Source organism: Chiloscyllium punctatum, chromosome 21 (genome assembly GCF_047496795.1).
Source record: "Chiloscyllium punctatum isolate Juve2018m chromosome 21, sChiPun1.3, whole genome shotgun sequence".
Classification (NCBI taxonomy): Eukaryota; Metazoa; Chordata; class Chondrichthyes; order Orectolobiformes; family Hemiscylliidae; genus Chiloscyllium; species Chiloscyllium punctatum.
The window spans coordinates 22,835,201-22,858,548 of NC_092759.1; the positions used below are offsets into that span (position 1 = coordinate 22,835,201).

Sequence of the window (23,348 nt, forward strand, 5' to 3'; positions counted from 1 at the left end):
ACAGTCACATCTCCTTCACCTCGCTACCACAGTCACATCTCCTTCCCCTCGCTACCACAGTCACATCTCCTTCCCCTCACTACCACAGTCACATCTCCTTCACCTCGTTACCACAGTCACATCTCCTTCCCCTCGTTACCACAGCCACATCTCCTTCCCTTCGCTACCACAGTCACATCTCCTTCCCCTCACTACCACAGTCACATCTCCTTCCCCTCGTTACCACAGCCACATCTCCTTCCCCTCGTTACCACAGCCACATCTCCTTCCCCTCGTTACCACAGCCACATCTCCTTCCCTTCGCTACCACAGTCACATCTCCTTCCCCTCACTACCACAGTCACATCTCCTTCACCTCGTTACCACAGCCACATCTCCTTCCCTTCGCTACCACAGTCACATCTCCTTCCTCTCCCTACCACAGTCACATCTCCTTCCCCTCACTACCACAGTCACATCTCCGTCCCCTCACTACCACAGTCACATCTCCTTCCCCTCACTACCACAGTCACATCTCCTTCCCCTCACTACCACAGCCACATCTCCTTCCCCTCGCTACCACAGTCACATCTCCTTCACCTCGCTACCACAGTCACATCTCCTTCCCCTCACTACCACAGTCACATCTCCTTCCCCTCGCTACCACAGTCACATCTCCTTCCCCTCACTATCACAGTCACATCTCCTTCCCCTCACTACCACAGTCACATCTCCTTCCCCTCGCTACCACAGCCACATCTCCTTCCCCTCGCTACCACAGTCACATCTCCTTCCCCTCACTACCACAGTCACATCTCCTTCACCTCGCTACCACAGTCACATCTCTTTCCCCTCGTTACCACAGTCACATCTCCTTCCCCTCACTACCACAGTCACATCTCCTTCCCCTGGCTACCACAGTCACATCTCTTTCCCCTCGTTACCACAGTCACATCTCCTTCCCCTCACTACCACAGTCACATCTCCTTCCCCTCGCTACCACAGTCACATCTCCTTCCCCTCGTTACCACAGTCACATCTCCTTCCCCTCGTTACCACAGTCACATCTCCTTCCCCTCACTACCACAGTCACATCTCCTTCCCCTCGCTACCACAGTCACATCTCCTTCCCCTCGTTACCACAGTCACATCTCCTTCCCCTCGTTACCACAGTCACATCTCTTTCCCCTCGTTACCACAGTCACATCTCCTTCCCCTCACTACCACAGTCACATCTCCTTCCCCTCGCTACCACAGTCACATCTCTTTCCCCTCGTTACCACAGTCACATCTCTTTCCCCTCGTTACCACAGTCACATCTCCTTCCCCTGGCTACCACAGTCACATCTCTTTCCCCTGGCTACCACAGTCACATCTCTTTCCCCTCACTACCACAGTCACATCTCCTTCCCCTCGCTACCACAGTCACATCTCCTTCCCCTCGCTACCACAGTCACATCTCCTTCCCCTCACTACCACAGTCACATCTCCTTCCCCTCGCTACCACAGTCACATCTCCTTCACCTCGCTACCACAGTCACATCTCCTTCCCCTCGCTACTACAGCCACATCTCCTTCCCCTCGCTACCACAGTCACATCTCCTTCACCTCGCTACCACAGTCACATCTCCTTCCCCTGGCTACGACAGTCACATCTCCTTCCCCTCACTACCACAGTCACATCTCCTTCCCCTCGCTACCACAGTCACATCTCCTTCCCCTCGCTACCACAGTCACATCTCCTTCCCCTCGCTACTACAGCCACATCTCCTTCCCCTCGCTACCACAGTCACATCTCCTTCACCTCGCTACCACAGTCACATCTCCTTCCCCTCGCTACTACAGCCACATCTCCTTCCCCTCGCTACCACAGCCACATCTCCTTCCCCTCGCTACCACAGTCACATCTCCTTCCCCTCACTACCACAGTCACATCTCCTTCACCTCGCTACCACAGTCACATCTCTTTCCCCTCACTACCACAGTCACATCTCCTTCACCTCGCTACCACAGTCACATCTCCTTCCCCTCGCTACTACAGCCACATCTCCTTCCTCACTACCACAGTCACATCTCCTTCCCCTCGTTACCACAGTCACATCTCCTTCCCCTCACTACCACAGCCACATCTCCTTCCCCTCACTATCACAGTCACATCTCCTTCCCCTCGCTACCACAGTCACATCTCCTTCACCTCGTTACCACAGTCACATCTCCTTCCCCTCACTACCACAGTCACATCTCCTTCCCCTCGCTACCACAGTCACATCTCCTTCCCCTCGTTACCACAGTCACATCTCCTTCCCCTCACTACCACAGTCACATCTCCTTCCCCTCACTACCACAGTCACATCTCCTTCCCCTCGCTACTACAGCCACATCTCCTTCCTCACTACCACAGTCACATCTCCTTCCCCTCGCTACCACAGTCACATCTCCTTCCCCTCACTACCACAGTCACATCTCCTTCCCCTCGCTACCACAGTCACATCTCCTTCCCCTCGCTACCACAGTCACATCTCCTTCCCCTGGCTACCACAGTCACATCTCCTTCCCCTCGCTACCACAGTCACATCTCCTTCCCCTGGCTACCACAGTCACATCTCCTTCCCCTCGCTACTACAGCCACATCTCCTTCCCCTCACTACCACAGTCACATCTCCTTCCCCTCGCTACCACAGTCACATCTCCTTCACCTCGCTACCACAGTCACATCTCCTTCCCCTCGCTACTACAGCCACATCTCCTTCCCCTCGCTACCACAGTCACATCTCCTTCCCCTCGCTACCACAGTCACATCTCCTTCCCCTGGCTACCACAGTCACATCTCCTTCCCCTGGCTACCACAGTCACATCTCCTTCCCCTCGCTACCACAGTCACATCTCCTTCCCCTGGCTACCACAGTCACATCTCCCTCCCCTGGCTACCACAGTCACATCTCCTTCCCCTGGCTACCACAGTCACATCTCCTTCCCCTCACTACCACAGTCACATCTCCTTCCCCTCGCTACCACAGTCACATCTCCTTCACCTCGCTACCACAGTCACATCTCCTTCCCCTCACTACCACAGCCACATCTCCTTCCCCTCACTATCACAGTCACATCTCCTTCCCCTCGCTACCACAGTCACATCTCCTTCCCCTCGCTACCACAGTCACATCTCCTTCCCCTCACTACCACAGTCACATCTCCTTCCCCTCACTACCACAGTCACATCTCCTTCCCCTCGCTACCACAGTCACATCTCCTTCCCCTCGCTACCACAGTCACATCTCCTTCCCCTCACTACCACAGTCACATCTCCATCCCCTCGCTACCACAGTCACATCTCCTTCCCCTCGCTACCACAGTCACATCTCCTTCCCCTCACTACCACAGTCACATCTCCTTCACCTCGTTACCACAGTCACATCTCCTTCCCCTCGCTACCACAGTCACATCTCCTTCACCTCGTTACCACAGTCACATCTCCTTCCCCTCACTACCACAGTCACATCTCCTTCCCCTCGCTACCACAGTCACATCTCCTTCCCCTCGCTACCACAGTCACATCTCCTTCCCCTCACTACCACAGTCACATCTCCTTCCCCTCACTACCACAGTCACATCTCCTTCCCCTCACTACCACAGTCACATCTCCTTCCCCTGGCTACCACAGTCACATCTCCTTCCCCTCGTTACCACAGTCACATCTCCTTCCCCTCACTACCACAGTCACATCTCCTTCCCCTCACTACCACAGTCACATCTCCTTCCCCTCGCTACCACAGTCACATCTCCTTCCCCTCACTACCACAGTCACATCTCCTTCCCCTCACTACCACAGTCACATCTCCTTCCCCTCACTACCACAGTCACATCTCCTTCCCCTCGCTACCACAGTCACATCTCCTTCCCCTCACTACCACAGTCACATCTCCTTCCCCTCACTACCACAGTCACATCTCCTTCCCCTCGTTACCACAGTCACATCTCCTTCCCCTCACTACCACAGTCACATCTCCTTCCCCTCACTACCACAGTCACATCTCCTTCCCCTGGCTACCACAGTCACATCTCCTTCCCCTCGTTACCACAGTCACATCTCCTTCCCCTCACTACCACAGTCACATCTCCTTCCCCTCGTTACCACAGTCACATCTCCTTCACCTCACTACCACAGTCACATCTCCTTCCCCTCGCTACCACAGTCACATCTCCTTCCCCTCACTACCACAGTCACATCTCCTTCCGCTCACTACCACAGTCACATCTCCTTCCCCTCGTTACCACAGTCACATCTCCTTCCCCTCACTACCACAGTCACATCTCCTTCCCCTCGCTACCACAGTCACATCTCCTTCCCCTCACTACCACAGTCACATCTCCTTCACCTCGTTACCACAGTCACATCTCCTTCCATTCGCTACCACAGTCACATCTCCTTCACCTCGTTACCACAGCCACATCTCCTTCCCCTCGTTACCACAGTCACATCTCCTTCCCCTCGTTACCACAGTCACATCTCCTTCCCCTCGCTACCACAGTCACATCTCTTTCCCCTCGTTACCACAGTCACATCTCCTTCACCTCGCTACCACAGTCACATCTCCTTCCCCTCGCTACCACAGTCACATCTCCTTCCCCTCACTACCACAGTCACATCTCCCTCCCCTCGTTACCACAGTCACATCTCCTTCCCCTCACTACCACAGTCACATCTCCTTCCCCTCACTACCACAGTCACATCTCCTTCCCCTCACTACCACAGTCACATCTCCTTCCCCTCACTACCACAGTCACATCTCCTTCCCCTCGTTACCACAGTCACATCTCCTTCCCTTCGCTACCACAGTCACATCTCCTTCCCCTCGTTACCACAGCCACATCTCCTTCCCCTCACTACCACAGTCACATCTCCTTCCCCTCACTACCACAGTCACATCTCCTTCCCCTCACTACCACAGTCACATCTCCTTCCCCTCACTACCACAGTCACATCTCCTTCCCCTCACTACCACAGTCACATCTCCTTCCCCTCGTTACCACAGTCACATCTCCTTCCCTTCGCTACCACAGTCACATCTCCTTCCCCTCGTTACCACAGTCACATCTCCTTCCCCTCGCTACCACAGTCACATCTCCTTCCTCACTACCACAGTCACATCTCCTTCCCCTCACTACCACAGTCACATCTCCTTCCCCTCGCTACCACAGTCACATCTCCTTCACCTCACTACCACAGTCACATCTCCTTCACCTCACTACCACAGTCACATCTCCTTCCCCTCACTACCACAGTCACATCTCCTTCCCCTCACTACCACAGTCACATCTCCCTCCCCTCGCTACCACAGTCACATCTCCTTCCCCTCACTACCACAGTCACATCTCCTTCCCCTCGCTACCACAGTCACATCTCCTTCCTCTCCCTACCACAGTCACATCTCCTTCACCTCACTACCACAGTCACATCTCTTTCCCCTCACTACCACAGTCACATCTCCTTCCCCTCACTACCACAGTCACATCTCCTTCCCCTCACTACCACAGTCACATCTCCTTCCCCTCGTTACCACAGTCACATCTCCTTCCCCTCACTACCACAGTCACATCTCCTTCCCCTCGTTACCACAGCCACATCTCCTTCCCCTCACTACCACAGTCACATCTCCTTCCCCTCACTACCACAGTCACATCTCCTTCACCTCACTACCACAGTCACATCTCCTTCCCCTCACTACCACAGTCACATCTCCTTCCTCTCCCTACCACAGTCACATCTCCTTCACCTCACTACCACAGTCACATCTCTTTCCCCTCACTACCACAGTCACATCTCCTTCCCCTCACTACCACAGTCACATCTCCTTCCCCTCACTACCACAGTCACATCTCCTTCCCCTCGTTACCACAGTCACATCTCCTTCCCCTCACTACCACAGTCACATCTCTTTCCCCTCACTACCACAGTCACATCTCCTTCCTCTCCCTACCACAGCCACATCTCCTTCCCCTCACTACCACAGTCACATCTCCTTCCCCTCGCTACCACAGTCACATCTCCTTCCCCTGGCTACCACAGTCACATCTCCTTCCCCTGGCTACCACAGTCACATCTCCTTCCCCTCACTACCACAGTCACATCTCTTTCCCCTCGTTACCACAGTCACATCTCCTTCCCCTCGTTACCACAGTCACATCTCCTTCCCCTCACTACCACAGTCACATCTCCTTCCCCTCACTACCACAGTCACATCTCCTTCCCCTCGTTACCACAGTCACATCTCCTTCCCCTCACTACCACAGTCACATCTCCTTCCCCTCACTACCACAGTCACATCTCCTTCCCCTCACTACCACAGTCACATCTCCTTCCCCTCGTTACCACAGTCACATCTCCTTCCCCTGGCTACCACAGTCACATCTCCCTCCCCTCGCTACCACAGTCACATCTCCTTCCCCTCACTACCACAGTCACATCTCCTTCCACTCACTACCACAGTCACATCTCCTTCCCCTCACTACCACAGTCACATCTCCTTCCCCTCGCTACCACAGTCACATCTCCTTCCCCTCACTACCACAGTCACATCTCCTTCCCCTCACTACCACAGTCACATCTCCTTCACCTCGCTACCACAGTCACATCTCCTTCCCCTCACTACCACAGTCACATCTCCTTCCCCTCACTACCACAGCCACATCTCCTTCCCTTCGCTACCACAGTCACATCTCCTTCACCTCGTTACCACAGTCACATCTCCTTCCCCTCACTACCACAGTCACATCTCCTTCCTCTCCCTACCACAGCCACATCTCCTTCCCCTCACTACCACAGTCACATCTCCTTCCCCTCACTACCACAGTCACATCTCCTTCCCCTCACTACCACAGTCACATCTCCTTCACCTCACTACCACAGTCACATCTCCTTCCCCTCACTACCACAGTCACATCTCCTTCCCCTCACTACCACAGTCACATCTCCTTCCCCTCACTACCACAGTCACATCTCCTTCCCCTCGCTACCACAGTCACATCTCCTTCCCCTCACTACCACAGTCACATCTCCTTCCCCTCACTACCACAGTCACATCTCCTTCCTCTCCCTACCACAGTCACATCTCCTTCCCCTCGTTACCACAGTCACATCTCCTTCCCCTCACTACCACAGTCACATCTCCTTCCCCTCACTACCACAGTCACATCTCCTTCCCCTCACTACCACAGTCACATCTCCTTCCCCTCACTACCACAGTCACATCTCCTTCCCCTCACTACCACAGTCACATCTCCTTCCCCTCACTACCACAGTCACATCTCCTTCCCCTCACTACCACAGTCACATCTCCTTCCCCTCACTACCACAGTCACATCTCTTTCCCCTCGTTACCACAGCCACATCTCCTTCCCCTCGCTACCACAGTCACATCTCTTTCCCCTCGTTACCACAGTCACATCTCCTTCACCTCACTACCACAGTCACATCTCCTTCCCCTCGCTACCACAGTCACATCTCCATCCCCTCACTACCACAGTCACATCTCCTTCCCCTCACTACCACAGTCACATCTCCATCCCCTCACTACCACAGTCACATCTCCTTCCCCTCACTACCACAGTCACATCTCCATCCCCTCGCTACCACAGTCACATCTCCATCCCCTCGCTACCACAGTCACATCTCCTTCCCCTCGTTACCACAGTCACATCTCTTTCCCCTCGTTACCACAGTCACATCTCCTTCCCCTCGTTACCACAGTCACATCTCTTTCCCCTCGTTACCACAGTCACATCTCTTTCCCCTCGTTACCAGAGTCACATCTCCTTCCCCTCGCTACCACAGTCACATCTCCTTCCCCTCACTACCACAGTCACATCTCCTTCCCCTCACTACCACAGTCACATCTCCTTCCCCTCGCTACCACAGTCACATCTCCTTCCCCTCACTACCACAGTCACATCTCCTTCCCCTCACTACCACAGTCACATCTCCTTCCTCTCCCTACCACAGTCACATCTCCTTCCCCTCGTTACCACAGTCACATCTCCTTCCCCTCACTACCACAGTCACATCTCCTTCCCCTCACTACCACAGTCACATCTCCTTCCCCTCACTACCACAGTCACATCTCCTTCCCCTCACTACCACAGTCACATCTCCTTCCCCTCACTACCACAGTCACATCTCCTTCCCCTCACTACCACAGTCACATCTCCTTCCCCTCACTACCACAGTCACATCTCCTTCCCCTCACTACCACAGTCACATCTCTTTCCCCTCACTACCACAGACACATCTCCTTCCCCTCACTACCACAGTCACATCTCCTTCCCCTCACTACCACAGTCACATCTCCTTCCCCTCGCGACCACAGTCACATCTCCTTCCCCTCGCTACCACAGTCACATCTCCTTCCCCTCGTTACCACAGTCACATCTCCTTCCCTTCGGTACCACAGTCACATCTCCTTCCCCTCACTACCACAGTCACATCTCCTTCCCCTCGTTACCACAGTCACATCTCCTTCACCTCACTACCACAGTCACATCTCCTTCCCCTCACTACCACAGTCACATCTCCTTCCCCTCACTACCACAGTCACATCTCCTTCCCCTCGCGACCACAGTCACATCTCCTTCCCCTCGCGACCACAGTCACATCTCCTTCCCCTCACTACCACAGTCACATCTCTTTCCCCTCGCTACCACAGTCACATCTCCTTCCCCTCACTACCACAGTCACATCTCCATCCCCTCACTACCACAGTCACATCTCCTTCCCCTCGCTACCACAGTCACATCTCCTTCCCCTCACTACCACAGTCACATCTCTTTCCCCTCGCTACCACAGTCACATCTCCTTCCCCTCACTACCACAGTCACATCTCCTTCCCCTCACTACCACAGTCACATCTCCTTCCCCTCGCTACCACAGTCACATCTCCTTCCCCTCACTACCACAGTCACATCTCCTTCCCCTCGCTACCACAGTCACATCTCCTTCCCCTCGCTACCACAGTCACATCTCCTTCCCCTGGCTACCACAGTCACATCTCCTTCCCCTCGCTACCACAGTCACATCTCCTTCCCCTCGCTACCACAGTCACATCTCCTTCCCTTCGGTACCACAGTCACATCTCCTTCCCTTCGGTACCACAGTCACATCTCCTTCCCCTGGCTACCACAGTCACATCTCCTTCCCCTCGTTACCACAGTCACATCTCCTTCCCCTCACTACCACAGTCACATCTCCTTCACCTCACTACCACAGTCACATCTCCTTCCCCTCACTACCACAGTCACATCTCCTTCCCCTCACTACCACAGCCACATCTCCTTCCCCTCACTACCACAGTCACATCTCCTTCCCCTCACTACCACAGTCACATCTCCTTCCCATGGCTACCACAGTCACATCTCCTTCCCATGGCTACCACAGTCACATCTCCTTCCCTTCGGTACCACAGTCACATCTCCTTCCCCTCGTTACCACAGTCACATCTCTTTCCCCTCACTACCACAGTCACATCTCCTTCCCCTCGCTACCACAGTCACATCTCCTTCCCCTCACTACCACAGTCACATCTCCTTCCCCTGGCTACCACAGTCACATCTCCTTCCCTTCGGTACCACAGTCACATCTCCTTCCCCTCGTTACCACAGTCACATCTCCTTCCCCTCACTACCACAGTCACATCTCCTTCCCATGGCTACCACAGTCACATCTCCTTCCCTTCGGTACCACAGTCACATCTCCTTCCCCTCGTTACCACAGTCACATCTCCTTCCCCTCACTACCACAGTCACATCTCCTTCCCCTCACTACCACAGTCACATCTCCTTCCCCTCGTTACCACAGTCACATCTCCTTCCCCTCACTACCACAGTCACATCTCCTTCCCATGGCTACCACAGTCACATCTCCTTCCCATGGCTACCACAGTCACATCTCCTTCCCCTCGTTACCACAGTCACATCTCCTTCCCCTCACTACCACAGTCACATCTCCTTCCCCTCACTACCACAGTCACATCTCCTTCCCCTCTCTACCACAGTCACATCTCCTTCCCCTCACTACCACAGTCACATCTCCTTCCCCTCACTACCACAGTCACATCTCCTTCCCCTCACTACCACAGTCACATCTCCTTCCCCTCGCTACCACAGTCACATCTCCTTCCCCTCGCTACCACAGTCACATCTCCTTCCCCTCACTACCACAGTCACATCTCCTTCCCCTCGCTACCACAGTCACATCTCCTTCCCCTCACTACCACAGTCACATCTCCTTCCCCTCACTACCACAGTCACATCTCCTTCCCCTCACTACCACAGTCACATCTCCTTCCCCTCACTACCACAGTCACATCTCCTTCCCCTGGCTACCACAGTCACATCTCCTTCCCCTGGCTACCACAGTCACATCTCCTTCCCCTGGCTACCACAGTCACATCTCCTTCCCCTGGCTACCACAGTCACATCTCCTTCCCCTGGCTACCACAGTCACATCTCCTTCACCTCGCTACCACAGTCACATCTCCTTCCCCTCACTACCACAGTCACATCTTTGTGGGCGGCACGGTGGCACAGTGGTTAGCACTGCTCACTCACAACGCCGGAGATCCGGGTTCAATTCCCACCTCAGGCGACTGACTGTGTGGAGTTTGCACATTCTCCCCGTGTCTGTGTGGGTTTCCTCTGGGTGCTCCGGTTTCCTCCCACAATCCAAAAATGTGCAGGTCAGGTGAATTGGCCATGCTAAATTGTCCTGTAGTGTTAGGTAAGGGGTTGATGTAGATGTAGGGGTATGGGTGGGTACGCTTCGGCGGGGCGGTGTGGACTTGTTGGGCCGAAGGGCCTGTTTCCACACTGGAAGTAATCTAATCTAATCTCCTTTCCCTCGCTACCACAGCTACATCTCCCTCCCTTTGCGACCACAGCCACATCTCCTTCCCCTCGCTACCACATTCACACCACCTTCCCCTCACTACCACAGTCACATCTCCTTCCCCTCGCTACCACAGTCACATCTCCTTCCTCACTGCCACAGTCACATCTCCTTCCCCTCGTTACCACAGTCACATCTCCTTCCCCAGGCTACCACAGTCACACCTCGTTCCCTTCGCTACCACAGTCACATCTCCTTCCCCTCGCTACCACAGTCACATCTCCTTCCTCACTGCCACAGTCACATCTCCTTCCCCTCGTTACCACAGTCACATCTCCTTCACCTCGCTACCACAGTCACATCTCCTTCCCCTCGCTACCACATTCACACCACCTTCCCCTCACTACCACAGTCACATCTCCTTCCCCTCGCTACCACAGTCACATCTCCTTCCCCTCACTACCACAGTCACATCTCCTTCCCCTCGCTACCACAGTCACATCTCCTTCACCTCGCTACCACAGTCACATCTCCTTCCTCACTGCCACAGTCACATCTCCTTCCCCTCGTTACCACAGTCACATCTCCTTCCCCAGGCTACCACAGTCACACCTCGTTCCCTTCGCTACCACAGTCACATCTCCTTCCCCTCGCTACCACAGTCACATCTCCTTCCTCACTACCACAGTCACATCTCCTTCCCCAGGCTACCACAGTCACACCTCCTTCCCCTCGCTACCACAGTCACATCTCCTTCCCCTGGCTACTACAGCCACATCTCCTTCCCCTCGCTACCACAGTCACATCTCCTTCCCCTCGCTACCACAGTCACATCTCCTTCACCTCGCTACCACAGTCACATCTCCTTCCCCTCACTACCACAGTCACATCTCCTTCCCCTCACTATCACAGCCACATCTCCTTCCCCTCACTACCACAGTCACATCTCCTTCCCCTCGCTACCACAGTCACATCTCCTTCCCCTCGCTACCACAGCCACATCTCCTTCCCCTGGCTACCACAGTCACATCTCCTTCCCCTCGCTACCACAGTCACATCTCCTTCCCCTCACTACCACAGCCACATCTCCTTCCCCTCACTACCACAGTCACATCTCCTTCCCCTCACTATCACAGCCACATCTCCTTCCCCTCGTTACCACAGTCACATCTCCTTCCCCTCACTACCACAGTCACATCTCCTTCCCCTCGCTACCACAGTCACATCTCCTTCCCCTCACTATCACAGCCACATCTCCTTCCCCTCGTTACCACAGTCACATCTCCTTCCCCTCACTACCACAGTCACATCTCCTTCCCCTCGCTACCACAGTCACATCTCCTTCCCCTCACTACCACAGTCACATCTCCTTCCCCTCACTACCACAGTCACAACTCCTTCCTCACTGCCACAGTCACATCTCTTTCCGCAACATCTGATCCTGCCAGGACATCTTCTCTGCATTCTGAAATAAAATTTGCCATCATCCTGGATGACCAAACGGTTACTGTCTCGTTAGAGTTTAAACTTAGGGTTACCATACTTCAGGTGAGGGTAGTGGTTGAGAACTAGATTCCTTCATGGTAATTAATCCCGAAAATGTTCACCATTTTGTCTGTTCGGCTTGTCCCTTGACCTGGATGATCAGTTTCTTTTAGCTAGCTCCACTTTCAAGCCCTCTGGTTACCTCTATTTAAGATAGACTTAGACCCACTTTTCTCTTGATCAACATGCGAGTAAACCTCCTTACAATGATGAGAGTGTGGTGCTGGAAAAGTACAGTAGTTCACACAATCTCAAGTCTGATCTCCAGCATCTGCAGTCCGCACTTTTTCCATCCTATGATGGCTATTTGGGAGTGACTGAACTTCCAAGAAATTCTATCTCCCGCTTATTTCGCTCACCCAACTTCGTCTTTTTGCAGTTCATTTCCAGAATCCACAGCCTTTTGATTTTGCTTGCCTCCAGTAGCCTTTGCATAATGAGCAGGTACTGCTTGGCTTGTTGAATTTTTTCTGTTTTTGTAAAAATGCTGAGCCCATTAAGGAGAACAATGCCATGTAACTGAGCAAGAGGCAAAAGTTTCTAGAATGTGGCTTTTTGTGATTTGATGCATTATTCTGACTCATCCTTATTATTATGTGGACTTTGTACTCAGGCTGTGATACATGAAAACTTGTTTTTGTAATGTACTCCAGGTTAAAGATGTATAAATGGAGTGTTAATGGCAAAACCCTGTGAATAGTGCAGCTGTGACTGTTCAAATCTTTCACACCTTTCTCCAGCCAGACCTGCTGGAGCCGCTGCTGCCTTTGTTCTGGTAATGAACTGCTGGGGACCTTGGGGCCTGCACTGAGAGCTTCCCCTCCTTAAGGTGATTGAGTTGACCATAGACTTTGCAAACCACTGCCTAAAAGGAATAGCTTTGAGTCCCAACCCCACTGTAGAATTGAACCACTACTCCAGTCTAGAGCTCAGTGCTGCATCACTGGAGATGCTGTCTTGCAGATAAAGCCCGAAAATAAAATTCCTCTTGCGGATTTATAAAAAATAGTGCATCATGCTGTTTTCAATTCCTAGTTTTTTCTCAAGTTTTGCTGAACGTCAGCTGAAATTACCTTTGAAATTGAATGTCAAGTTTTAGATGGCTCCTGAGGTGGGTGACTCTAGAAATTTTACACGTGAGAAAATAGTCTGTTAGCTCAAAAGGTTCAGGGTTAACTTCCTCATCAAGTGGGTCTGACCTGTACACTTTCAGTTGTGCTGCCTGTCATCTGTGGTAGTACTCAGCACTTTTAGGGAGATTTGCTCTATGTCGGAGAACGAAGGATAATCTCATTGAAACAATTGAAAAACACAGCTGGTCAGGCAGCATCTGAAGAACAGGAGAGTCGACTTTGAGGATGAGCTCTGCTGAAGACCTTATGCTCAAAACATCAACTGTCCTGCCCCTTAGATGCTGCCTGACCTGCTGTGTTTTTCCAGTGCCACATATCTTAACTCTGATGTCCAGCATCTGCAGTCCTCACTTTCTCCTAATGGGGTAGATGCTGAGGGGCTAGTTCTCTCAGCTGTGGAGTCAAAGAACTGGCTGTGGGGCAGTGGGGGTCATAGAGTTATGCTGCACAGGAAGGCCCTTCAGCCCATCAAGTCTGGGCAGAGGGCAGAATCAGGATGCAGGTGAGTATCATCTCAAATGGACTAGTCATTCCAAAGTGGAAAGAGGAGACATTTCTTTTCTCAGAGGCTTGTGTGTATGTGATTAGCTACGCTCAGAATATGATTGATTGCCTGTTAAGTTTATTTAAACAGGATGTTGAGATTTCTCCTGAGGGATAAGTCGACTCCGTGTCAAACTTCAGACACAATCTTGTTGAATGCTAGGTAGACTTGAAATATCAAAATACCTGTCCTTAATCCTTCTAGATGCCTCCCCCTTGTGTGCTCTGTTGTAACCATTCTTTTATTCTCTACAAACAAATAAGGCCATTTGGCCTGTTGTATCACTGTAAGAGTGCACCTCTCGCCCAGGCTTTCCTCTACCTTGTGTAGTATTTATTGTTATTTTGTTTTCCCTTCTGTGTAGTGTTTGCACATTCTCCCTGTGTCTGCATGGATTTCCTCTGGGTGCTCCAGTTTCATCCCACAATCCAAAGGTGTGCAGATTAGGTGAATTTCCATGCGAAATTGTCCACAGTGTTCAGGAATGTGTAGGTTGGGTGCATTAGTTGGGGGTTAATCATAGGGGAATGGGTCTGGGTAGGCTACTCTTTGGAGTGTAGGTGTGGACCTGTTTCCACACTGTAGGGATTCTAATTCTAATTCTTGTTCTTTTTAGCAACATGCATCCCCTCGGTGTTGTTCTCACTGGGGGTATTTAACCAGTGTTTTAATGTTCCTCCCTGCCCTAGGATGACTGAGCTGTGACTATGTACCAACTAATACAGGGTTTCTGACCCCTGGAGGTGCTCTGAAGCACTAAGACTTTATGTTTAAAAATACATCTTTCTCTTTAGGTGAAGACCTGGTTTCAGAACCGTCGCATGAAGGTGAAACGTCTTCTTAAGGAACCAACTGCTGGTCCTCAAATTGGCTTCCTTCAAGCAGACCTGTCTCAGGTGATAATAGTAGTTAGTGATAACATGGTCAGGCATTCTAAGTTGCTGCATCAAGACTATTTTCTTGGGGCTGAAAGTTTAAATCCCACTGTTGTCATCAGGTAATCTTATTGAGATGAGATGAGCATATGGATTCGTATGTTCGTCTGCACTAACTGAGTTCACCAGGCACTTTATGTTTCACTGGAAGGTTGTGTTTTGGGGAGCAGGTCTTTGCTCTTTCAATCCCATCTTCCTTCTGTATAATTTGTGAACGTGACCAAAAAATGTAAATTGCTCAGCAGTTTGTGAACATCGGAGATAAACTTGTGCATATTAAAGTCTATCCAATAATAATGCCCAAGTATTCGATAAGGTTCAAAGTGAAACCTGGTAGCACATTTGAAAGCATTGCACAGTAATTGCAATGAAATGCAGTAGTTGGTCCCACCAAGTTTTAGTCTTCCACAGAAATAAATGTCTTGATTCCAAATCCTGCCCCCACATTTCTTTATTTACCCCCACTACTAAATATTGGAATCTAAACAGGAAATACTTACCAGGTCAGGCTTACAGCGAGAGAAACAGATCCTGTACCACACCGATCTGTTGACTGATACAGAGGGAGTAAATTACTGTAGATTCTGGAATCTGAACTGAACACAAAAAATGTTGAAGATCACAGCAGGTCAGGTAGTATCCATGGAGAGAAAGCAAGCTAATGTTTTAATGACAGGATGAACTATCAATATCCTTTTTCCCCCTGTACTGCAACCCCCCTAACCCTTCCATTCTTCACTTTAGCTCTGATGAAGAGTCATCTAGATTCAAAACATTAGCTTGCTTCCTCACCATGAATGCTGCCAAGACCGGCTGTAATCTCTAGCACTTTTCGTATTGAATGATACAGTTTGATTCAATCTCCATGAACTCCAGAAACTATAAAAAGCATTTTTTCTGATAGATCCTAATGTTATTCTAAACAGCAGCTGATAATTCCTTCACAGCTATTTTTTCTCAATCATGACTTTCCCAACAGCTGTGAAATATGAACCACCCTTTCCTCAAATTTTAAATTATTCTAACAAACCAGCCCAAAATCTCTCTTCGCAAGTGTGCTCAAGAGCAAGCAAGTAATCATGAATTAAAAGAGACAATGCTTTGAATGACTCTAGTCTGGCAGAATCTGATAACATTTTCAGATCTGTGCCCCAGGGAAATGTTTGTGTAGATTTTAAGCGAGAGTCAAACTCCAATGTTTGTCTGTTCCATCATACGCTACTGTCCTGGATCAAACTGCTTTAGTAACTATGTATATAAAGATATTTTTATGAATAAATTATATTTTTGAAATAAAAAAAATTAAGCAAGTGAAAGATGGGAGATTGGAAGCAAGAACAAAACCAAATTGAGTTCTGGGACAGAGTTAGATTAGAGGATAGATTTTAAAAAGTGCAGTAAGGCAAATTATATTTGAAGTCTGTTGTATTTACACTAGTTTTCGTTCTTGCTTTTCACAGAATAACTCTATGGTGTACGGGAAACCAAAGGATTACATGAAGCAACAGTTTAACAGCTATCCCCTGCCACATCTGTTGCCCAGACAGATGATGTCATCTTCTGACAAGCACTGGTCCAGTCCAGGCTCTGTGTATCCAAATTTGGGTAAATTCCAGTCCACAGTTATCAAAAGCAAATTGCAGTACACCAATCAGTCTGTCAACTTTTCCATTAAGAAACAAGCTATTGCACTCTCTTCTCGGCCAGAGCTGAAACCAATGAAGCTCCCAGTGACATCCTACAGTCACGCTATGCCAGTGCAACACTTTGATTTCTCACTGCAGCAAGCCTTGCCCAAGCCTCGATACCTCCAGCAGAGCCTCCCATATGAGATGCACAAACCTGCAGGGGATGAACTTCATTATGAAGAAGTTATCATTTCCTAGAGCCGCTATTGGCAATTTGGCTGAAGAAATTAACCTTTTGATTGCCACATTCCCAGCAAACAGAGTCATAGGCTGCAGAGGTGAATTCTTGCAATCCAGAAAGCAGCTCTCTCTGCACATTGTGACTCAGCCTGCTTCCTTTCATTGCAGACTCTATGGACAGACTCTTCCCTTGACCCCCAGGAGCTATGCTCTGTGTTCCCTGCCATACTTGACACTGATGCCAAAGATTTCTCAAAGCTTAGTCCTACAATTCTGAAAGGGATTTCATTTGTGTTTTAATCTAATTATATTTTTACATTCTGAACAAAATTGCCAAAAGCAAACTTTTATGAAAGATAATTTAGTTTGTAATCAAGTTGTCCTTCTTTTAAAGTATATTCCTCTGGTCAGTGATCACTGAGTTCACTGGGTCTGCTTGGCTGCTTATAACTTGAGAGCTACTGATAGTCACTCATTCCTGGCACCAACCAGTCTGGCCTTCTGAGCTTGTAACTTTGTGTTGGGTGGAGGGAGTGTGGAAATTCCCATCAGCTGGCACTGGCACTGGCTTCATGGCATCTCCAGGTGAATTTCTATAACTGACTGTGAAAGTGTTATTGTTCCAATCTGACCTATCATCACTTGGCACAGTCTGGCACAGCAAGAGGCATCTGTTGTAATTGTCAACTTGAGTTTGATTATTTGTTAACAAAATGGTGGTTAAAGACTTCAATAAAGCTGAAAGATTCCATCTGAGTCATTGTGTAACTCTGATTAAATTGCCTGAACAGTCAAACACCAAAGAGTCTTTGGAAATTTCCATTGCTGTAGCACCTTCCATTACCTCAGCATGTCCCAATTTGCTTCACAGCCCATGAACTACTTTGACGTAATGTAGGAACTGCAATTCCCAGCTGTCCAATCTGTTTGAACATTTAAAAAATGTAAAGACTCGACTCTCGACAATGTACATGGAGGGAGAACCAGAATTAAGATTTCCTCAGAGTTGGAAAAAGTTAGGTATTTTGAGTTTTAAGCAACGCAGGGAAGTGAGGTTGGGAAAGAAAAACGTAGATTGGTGAGGTGGTGGAGGCAGAGATATTGCAGAGATGATATACAATAGAAAGCAATGTTAATGGAGCAAATGAAGAGAAAGGAATGGGTCTGGGGGTGCTGTAAACATTGGATATGTTTCCAACATAGCTCTGAAGGGTACTGGAGCAATTGCCATGATCTAGATGAAGGGCTTTTGCCCAAAACATCGATTTTCCTGCTTCTCGGATACTGCCTGAACTCCTGTGCTTTTCCAGCACCACTCTAACCTATGATCTAGAATTGAACTCATCTTGCCAAGGAAGCTCTAAAATGCCTAATTCAAAATAAGACATGATGTTTCAATAGCTTCTGATAGCCATGATGTAGAAGTACTGGTGTTGGACTGGGTGGAAAAAGTCAGTTGTCACAAGATCAGGTTTATTTGAAATCTCAAACTTTCAGAGTGCTGCTCCTTTGTCAGGTGAAGTCTTCACTCGATGATGGACCATCGCTCTGAAAGCATGGGATTAGCATCACTGGAAGAGCATAAAGGAGACTGTGAAATGGAGTGTGCTGGAGAATTACAATGATGAACCTCAATGAGCTCAGGGTTAACTTCAGAACTGGATGCACATATGCTGACTGATTACAGGACAACCACGATTATCTAAATGACACAGGCAGAGAGTATTATGTTCGGATCAACGTTTAGCTAAGCATTGGGACCTTGAAGCGTAAAAATGCGTTGCTGGAAAAGCGCAGCCTGCGCTTTTCCAGCTTGATGCTGCCTGACCTGCTGCGCTTTTCCAGCAACACATTTTTAAGCTCTGATCTCCAGCATCTGCAGTCCTCACTTTCTTCTATTGGGACTTTGAAGTCTTGTTTGGATAATCCAATTTTTGGATAATCGAGGGTGCCACGTAATTGGCTTCACAACCAATTCAGTGAGGAGTTTATGATGGATCTAACAACCAACCCTACCCTGATGCTTGGACAAGATGTTGAATCTTCGAGGGAATATTTTGCTGCAGGTTAGACAATAAGACATAGGAACAGAAGTTGACCTTTTAGCCCATTGATTCAGCTCCACCACTCAGTAAGATTGGGGTGATCTGGGTATCCTGTACTCCACTTTCCTGCCTTTTCCCTATAACCCTTGACTCCCTTAATGATTAGAGTTCTGTTATCCTACAAGAAAAGTTATTTTTTTTGAACAGTAACCTCTATAGAGGAAGTGATGAAATGCTTAAAGAGGAGATGTTTCATTTGGGGAAGACCAGGCAGTCAGACGAATCAGACAGATCTTCCAAAGAGCATGCATGGGTTGAATGATGTCCTGTGTTGTATTCTTTTAACTTTTTTACCGGGGAGTCAGAATGATCTGATAATTTTCAGTTCTAATGAATCTAAGCTTGTCAGAATCTCAACTGCAAATTCAACGACTCTATCCTGTGACAAACCTTACCCTGAGCTTCACCAGCCATCACTTACAATATTCATACTCTTAATATTTTCCCCCGTCTTGATTGATCAGAAATATGAATCTGGTTTCCTCCTTCACAGATATTAATATAGCAGCTGAGTGCTTTCAGCCTTCTTTGTTTTTATTGTAAATTCATATTGATTCAGAAGAGGCCAGCTCTCTTGTTTTCTCTACGCAGATGTTGGCTAATCTGCTGAATTTACCAGCTTTATTTCTTACTGCAAGTTTAGGACAATTTGACAGAAGTGCCAAATGTGAAAAATACCTTGAGTGACAGGTAGAAGAAAAAGAGCAAGCTAGATCCCTGACCATAGTGTTACATATTGGCACTAACGATATAGGAGAAAGTGAGGACTGCAGATGCTGGAGATCAGAGCTGAAAATGTGTTGCTGGAAAAGCGCAGCAGGTCAGGCAGCATCCAAGGAGCAGGAGAATCGACGTTTCGGGCATGAGCCTGAAGAAGGGCTGATGTCCGAAACGTCGATTCTCCTGCTCCTTGGATACTGCCTGACCTGCTGCGCTTTTCCAGCAACACATTTTCAGCACAAATGATATAGCCAGGAAAAGGATCGAGGGTATAAAAAGTGATTTCAGGGAGTTAGGATGGAAGCTGCAAAGCAGGACAAACAAAGTAGTGTTCTCTAGTTTACTACCAGTGCCACGAGATAGCGAGGCGAGGAACAGGGAGCAGACGCAGCTTAACACGTGGCTGCGCAACTGATGTAGGAGGGAGGGCTTCAGATATGTAGATAATTGGGATGCCTTCTGGGGAAGGTGGGACCTGTACAAGAAGGACGGGTTGCATCTGAACTGGAAGGGGACCAATGTCCTGGGTGGAAGGTTTGCTCGAGTAGTTCGAGAGGGTTTAAACTAGTATGGCAGGGGGATGGGAACCTGAGCTGTATACCAGAGGGGAGAGTTGATGCAGATGAGGCAATAGCACGATGTAGACCAGCTAGTGGGAAGGATTTTCCTGGGAAGGAACCAAGGGATCAGTTAAAGTGTGTTTGCTTTAACGCAAGGAGTATCAGAAATAAAAGTGATGAACTTAGAGCATGGATCAGTACCTGGTGCTATGATGTTGTGGCCATAACAGAGACATGGGTTTCTCAGGGGCAGGAATGGTTACTGGATGTTCCAGGGTTTAGACCATTTAAAAAGAATGGGGGGGGGGGGTGGAAGAGAGGAGGGGGTGTAGCAATACTAATCAGAGAGGGTATCACAGCTACAGAAGCTTCCATTGTTGAGGAAGGTCTGCCTACCGAGTCAGTATGGGTGGAAATTAGGAACAGCAAGGGAGCAGTCACCTCGTTAGGGGTTTACTACAGGCCCCCCAATAGCAGCAGGGAGATGGAAGAAAGCATAGGTCGGCAGATTTTGGAAAAGTAGGGTTGTTGTAATGGGTGACTTTAACTTTCCCAATATTGATTGGAACCTCCATTGAGCAGAAGATTTGAATGGAGCTGTTTTTGTAAGGTGTGTTCAGGAGGGTTTCCTAACTCAGTACGTTGACAGGCCGATGAGGGGAGAGGCCATTCTAGACTTGGTGCTCGGAAACGAGCCGGGGCAGGTATCAGATCTTGTGGTGGGAGAACATTTTGGTGATAGTGACCACAACTGCCTCACGTTCTACACAGTTATGGAGAAAGAGAGGATTAGGCAAAATGGGAGGATATTTAATTGGGGAAGAGGAAACTATGATGCAATTAGACATAAGTTACTGGGAGCAATTGTTCCATGGAAAAGGCACTATAGACATGTGGAGACTGTTTAAGGAACAGTTGTGGCAAGTGATGAATAAATATGTCCCTCTGAGACAGGCAAGAAGGGGTAAGATAAAGGAACCTTGGATGACGAGAGCGGTGGAGCTTCTCGCCAAAAGGAAAAAGGTAGCTTACATAAGGTGGAGGAAGCTTGGGTCAGGCTCAGCTCTAGAGGATTACAGGCAGGCGAGGAAGGAGCTCAAAAATGGTCTGAGGAGAGCCAGGAGGGGGCACGAGAAAGGCTTGGCAGAACGGATTAAAGAGAACACAAAGGCATTTTACACTTTTTGTGAGGAATAAGAGAATGGTCAAAGAAAGAGTAGGGCCGATCAGGAATAGCATAGGGAATTTGTGTGTGGAGTCTGAGGAGGTAAGGGAAGCCCTAAATGAGTTTTTTGCTTCTGTCTTTACGAAAGAAACAAACTTTGTAGTGAATGAAACCTTTGAAGACCAGGTGTGCATGCTGGAATGGATAGAGATAGAGGAAGCTGGTGTGCTGAAAATTTTGTCAAACATTAAGATTGACAAGTCACCAGGCCCGGACCAGATTTGTTCACGGCTGCTTTGGGAAACGAGAAATGCAATTGCTTCAGCACTTGCGAAGATCTTTGCATCCTCGCTCTCCACTGGAGTCGTACCTGAGGACTGGAGAGAGGCAAATGTAATTCCTCTCTTCAAGAAAGGAAATAGGGAAATCCCTGGCAATTACAGACCAGTAAGTCTCACGTCTGTCGTCTGCAAGGTGTTAGAAAGGATTCTGAGGGATAGGATTTATGACCATCTGGAAGAGCATGGCTTGATTAAATGCAGTCAACACGGCTTTGTGAGGGGCAGGTCATGCCTCACAAACCTTATTGAGTTCTTTGAGGATGTGACTAGAAAAGTTGATGAGGGTCGAGCTGTGGATGTGGTGTATATGGACTTCAGCAAGGCATTTGATAAGGTTCCCCATGGTAGGCTCATTCAGAAGGTCAGGAAAAATGGGATACAGGGGAACTTAGCTGTCTGGATACAGAATTGGCTGGCCAACAGAAGACAGCGAGTGGTAGTAGAAGGAAGATATTCTGCCTGGAAGTCAGTGGTGAGTGGTGTTCCACAGGGCTCTGTCCTTGGGCCTCTACTGTTTGTAATTTTTATTAATGACTTGGATGAGGGGATTGAAGGATGGGTCAGCAAGTTTGCAGACAACACAAAGGTTGGAGGTGTCGTTGACAGTATAGAAGGCTGTTGTAGGCTGCAGCAGGACATTGACAGGATGCAGAGATGGGCTGAAAGGTGGCAGATGGAGTTCAACCTGGATAAATGTGAGGTGATGCATTTTGGAAGGTCGAATTTGAAAGCTGAGTACAGGATTAAGTATAGGATTCTTGGCAGTGTGGAGGAACAGAGGGATCTTGGTGTGCAGGTACATAGATCCCTTAAAATGGCCACCCAAGTGGACAGGGTTGTTAAGAAAGCATATGGTGTTTTGGCTTTCATTAACAGGGCGATTGAGTTTAAGAGTCGTGAGATCTTGTTGCAACTCTATAAAACTTTGGTTAGACAGCACTTGGAATACTGCGTCCAGTTCTGGTCACCCTATTATACGAAAAACATGGATGGTTTGGAGAGGGTTCAGAGGAGGTTTACCAGGATGCTGCCTGGACTGGAGGGCTTATCTTATGAACAGAGATTGACTGAGCTTGGACTTTTTTCATTGGCGAAAAGGAGGAGGAGAAGGGACATAATTGAGGTATACAAGATAATAAGAGGCATAGATAGAGTCGATAGCCAGAGACTATTTCCCAGGGCAGAAATGACTAACACGAGGGGTCATAGTTTTAAGCTGGTTGGGGGAAAGTATAGAGGGGATGTCAGAGGCGGGTTCTTTACACAGAGAGTTGTGAGGGCATGGAATTCATTGCCAGCAGCAGTTGTGGAAGCAAGGTCATTGGGGACATCTAAGAGACTACTGGACATGCATATGGTCACAGAAATTTGAGGGTGCATACATGAGGATCAGTGGTCAGCACAGCATCGTGGGCTGAAGGGCTTGTTCTGTGCTGTATTGTTCTATGTTCTATGTTCTATAGCATGACTCAGTCACACACCATTGAAAGAACCACAACATACCAAAAGGATCACAACACTAATTAAACTGCAGAAGCTGAAAATCAGAAACAAAAATGGAAATTAGTGGAAAAACT

General features: G+C 49.0%; 1 protein-coding gene across 1 annotated transcript in view; it reads left to right on the forward strand.

Moving 5' to 3' along the window:
- LOC140492660 (uncharacterized) overlaps positions 1-17,613 on the forward strand; it is a 101,848-nt gene extending 84,235 nt beyond the window's left edge. The window contains exons 4-5 of the mRNA XM_072591698.1: positions 14,872-14,973; positions 16,473-17,613. Of these exons, the coding sequence (XP_072447799.1) occupies positions 14,872-14,973; positions 16,473-16,898 (528 nt within the window). The 3' untranslated portion in view covers positions 16,899-17,613. The remainder of the gene's footprint in view (positions 1-14,871; positions 14,974-16,472) is intronic.
- The last annotated feature ends 5,735 nt before the right edge of the window (positions 17,614-23,348 follow it).